Here is a 4,455-nt window from a genome sequence, read left to right as displayed (position 1 = left end):
ACTTGATGATCTGAGGGAGTCTGAATTGTTGACATCAAAGAGCAAAGAAATCTCATTGAGCAAGTTAAATGCTCAAGAAGTCATGGATATGAATTCCATGTTGATTGATGATGTGTTTGCATATTCCGTCGCTTAGGAAATCATTGACAACAATGACATGGAACCGCGCTCAGTTAAAGAATGTCGACGAAGAGCATATTAGCCGAAATTGAAGGAAGAAATCCAGACGGAACTCAACTCACTGAATAAAGGCAAGTTTTCAGTCCGATTGTTGAATTATTGCTGAATGTTAAGCATGTTAGACATAAATGAGTTTTTTTTCGAAAGCTGAATGAGAAAGGCGAAGTTTTGCGGTATAAAGCACGGACTTGTTGCTCAATAATTCTCTCAGCGTCCTGGTGTTGACTAAGAGGAGATGTATTCTTCAGTTATGGATATCATTACATTCCGATCTCTGATAAGTCTAGTGGTTTCTGAAAAGCTAGACATGCAGCTCTTAGATGTGGTGATCGCGTATCTTTATGGGGATCTAGACATAGAAATATACATGAAGGTTCATGATGGATTTCAAGTACCCAAGTCAAGTAAACCACACAATACCTATGCTATTAAGTTATAACTCTCACTTTATGTCAGAACCCCGAAACTCAAATGATAAAACTCGAAATTGAAGTCATGAAAACTCTAAAACAATCTCAAATATATTGAAATCATCTTATAGTAATAATGTATCGAAACTGAGTTCATTGTACGACTCAGTCGACTTAATTAATACATAACCACTTTATAATTCAATTACTATAACAAATGGAAATGTAAAATTCTCTCAATCCTCACCACAAATAGAAGAAATAAACTTCGACAATCTTTAGAATAAGCCCTCAAATTCTGCTAATCCACACCTGCAGAACTATCCCCTACACCATCGAATACGTGCATCGGGATTGTAAACACAAACCCGGTAAGCTTTACAGCTCGTAAAAGTAAACCAACAATATAACACACATCGCATACAAAAGAAAATAACTAATGACATTTAAAGATAAATGTACTCATAACACACTAGACGGCCCATCTGATTATCCAATAATATCTGAAAATATGTGTACTCATGAGACATTGGGCAACCCATCTGTTTACCCAAATTACATTTAAAATACGGGTACTCATTAGACCCAGGTAATCATTTGTTACCCCTCATGCAGTACGTCGACAGATACTGGGCAACCCATCTGTTACCCAAAATCACACAAAAACATGGGTACTCATGAGACCCAGGCAACCCATCTGTTACCCCTCATGCAGTACACCGGCAGACAGACTAGAGCTCTAACTGATCGTAACTGACACCCGGCCAAGACTTGGTTCCGATTACCGAAGACCAGAAATATGTTTTAACAAGACTCCATGTTAAAACCACATACAATATAACAATCAACACATGTTATTCTACAACAACCAAGCGACTCTTGCTCAACAAATAAATATAGTTGCCACATTACAAACTCATTTGGAAATAAAAACGTAACAGTATATAATATAGCAGCCCATATATATGTATCGTATTTATCATTTTTATACACATACACAAACCATTATATTATATACATGTCATAGTTCAATCTTTTTAAGAAATCGTAATATGAGTCAGCTCAAAGGGTAGACTTATTATAGTGAGATTTACTCACCTTATTTCCTGCGTGCAATTTCCATGACGCTGAAAGTAATTCCCTCACTCGTTTCGTCAGTCACCTAAAATCATGATAAACTGCTTAGAAAACGATACGTAAAATTTATAGGCGACAACTCATTATCGCTAAATCACTGTTCATAATTCACTGTTCATGAAACCATTGTTCGCCAAGTTACTGTTCAGGAAACGAGTACATGCGCAGCTACAGACGACGGCGCGTGGGGCTCACACGCCACCCTCCAGTAGCCGCGCGTGGAGTTCACGTGCCACCCACAGTAGTGGTGCGCGGGGCTCATGCGCCGCCCAAACCGGCGCGCGTGACCTCACACGCAACTCCTAAACCTCACAATTTCACTTCCTACGCCGTCCTAGATCGATAGCCTAGCCCCTACCACCCTCACCTTCTCCCACGCGCCGCCACAGATGGTTGCAGGCGCTCCACCACCACCTCCGACCAAAACTCCTCAAATCAAACAAATATTCAACATCAAAGACGAAGAGCATGAGGATGAGATCACAACCATACCTTTAATTTCCCCACGCCGGCCGGAAATTGTCGCCGCAAGATCCCGGATTGGGATTTGGAAATCGGAGTAGCTGCAGCTTGATTCAAGCATCACCGCTGGTGGAATTGTGTCGAGGAGAGAGGACTCGTAGTCGTGACCCTGAGCTCTAGCGTTGCCGGTGATGCCGATTTTTTCAGAGTTGCTGTAGCGGTCCTTTGGTGGCGACGTGACACATCGCGGGGTGGGTCATCGCTGCACTGGATCGGAGCGCCTTAGCCGTGCGATTCCAAAGACACCGGCGGTGTCGTGCACGGTGGCTTAAGAACGGAGATCGCCGATGGAGAAAAATCGGAGAGATTGAGGGTCGGGGGAGGGGAGAGAGAAAGTTACGCGGGGGGAGGGGGGGTTCTGTTTTAGGAAAATTAGGTTTTCCCAAAATTTCATTTTATAGCCTTCCAAAATCAGAAACTAACTTTCATCAATAATAACTTTTACATACAACATCCAATTAAGGTGTATGATATGTCCACGAACTCGTATCGACGAGCTCTACAACTTCCGTAAAGGAAGTTTTCAGAGACGAGCGACGGAATAAAAGTCGACTCTCGAGTCACAGAAAACGTAACGTTTTTCAATTTAAATTTCCGAGATCGGTTCCGTTTCGTCTGACAACGACGAGAAAACGAAAAAATGTGATTTTTATTCAAATTCTGAGTTTAATAATCTACAAGAATTTATATGAATCAAACCCGAAAATTCAGAGTATTACACTTTATGGATTGAAACAATCCGATAGAATGTGGTGTACACGTTTGAGCAAGCACTTGATTGGGAAGGGATACAAGAACGATGAACTGTGCCCTTGTGTGTTTATCAAACACAACAGTTCTGGTTTTGCTATAGTTGTTGTCTAATTAAATCTCTAAATGAGATTGATGAGACGAGAAGCTACTTGAAGGCAGAATTTGTGATGAAAGACAGGGGAATGACTCGGTTTTGCATAGGTTTGGAAATTGAGCATATAGTTGGTGGAATCCTTGTACACCAGTCTGCATATGTATGAAAGATGCTCATGTGCTTCTGTATGGACAAAATTGTGCACCGTGCTAATACTCTCATGGTCATAAGAAGTCTGGATACCAAGAAAGATCCATTATGTCTGAAAGAGGATGATGAAGAGATCCTTGGTTCTGAATCCATATGTGAGTGTCGTAGGAGCTTCGCTTTATCTAGCTCAATGGACTCATCCAGACATTGCATTCTCAGTGAACTTATTAGCCAGGTTTAATTTTGCACCAACCATTCGTCATTGGAACGGAATTAAGAACATCTTCAGGTATTTGAAGGGTTTCATTGATATAGGGTTGTACTATAGTATTCCGACATGAAAGTGTTATTCCGGCAGTAATTGATGGCGATGTCAGACTGTTACGTGACCGTGTCGCCGCCACAGCCTCTTAGAAAGTCGGACACGGCTCTGCCACCGCCGCTGTCACCGCCGGTGCTAGTTCTCAGCACTTGAATGATGATTCCTCATTTTCTACAACTTATAGTGATGAGTTGGTAGGATTTTCTGATGCTGGATACCTTTCGGATCCACACAAAGGACGTTCGCAAACTGGTTATGTTTTTACTATGGGGAATACGGTGATTTGTTGGACATCAACCAAGCAAACCCTTGTTACTACTTACTCGAATCATTATGAGATTATTGCATTACATGAAGCCGTCAAAGAGTGCATTTGGCTTCGAGCAATCATTACGCATATTCGAGATGCTAGTGGATTAATTTCTACTACAGTTGAACCAACTTGTATCTACGAAGTTAATGTAGCTTGCATTGAGCAGATGAAGTTAGGTTTAATTAAGGGTGTAACACAACATATATTTCATCAAAGTTCTCTTATAATCAGCAACAACAAGAGATGTTGAATATCCAAGTTAATTAGATTCGTTTTGAGGATAATGTGACAGATTTGTTCACTAAGTCTCTACCTAAATCTACATTTGTGAAGCATGTGAGATGCATTGGCTTGTGTCATTTATCAGAGCTCCAAGATTGAGTTAATGTCCAGGGGGAGCAGTTTTGTAGACAACCTGGGGAGTCTACGTCACATGCATTGACCATTTGTAGTTAGTGCGTTGTGCTCTTTTTCTTCTTCGACCAAAGCTTTTAATTTTACTTAAGAGGTTTTTGTTTTGCTTAATAAAGTTTTTACCGATACAATAGTATTGCACTATGTCACATTAGGATCA

The 4,455-nt window shown here is 40.8% G+C and overlaps 1 protein-coding gene across 1 annotated transcript; it reads left to right on the top strand.

Annotated features, from left to right (window-relative positions):
• The first annotated feature begins 3,371 nt into the window (after window positions 1-3,371).
• LOC126787264 (secreted RxLR effector protein 161-like) lies at window positions 3,372-4,131 on the top strand. The gene is made up of 2 exons (XM_050513177.1): window positions 3,372-3,535; window positions 3,753-4,131. The coding sequence occupies exons 1-2, from the start codon at window positions 3,372-3,374 to the stop codon at window positions 4,129-4,131; spliced, it is 543 nt and encodes a 180-aa protein (XP_050369134.1).
• The last annotated feature ends 324 nt before the right edge of the window (window positions 4,132-4,455 follow it).

The sequence above is a fragment of the Argentina anserina genome, chromosome 3, assembly GCF_933775445.1.
Source record: "Argentina anserina chromosome 3, drPotAnse1.1, whole genome shotgun sequence".
Lineage (NCBI taxonomy): Eukaryota > Viridiplantae > Streptophyta > Magnoliopsida > Rosales > Rosaceae > Argentina > Argentina anserina.
The sequence above is the reverse complement of the archived record's forward strand: the minus strand, read 5'-3'. Positions and strand labels throughout refer to the sequence as shown.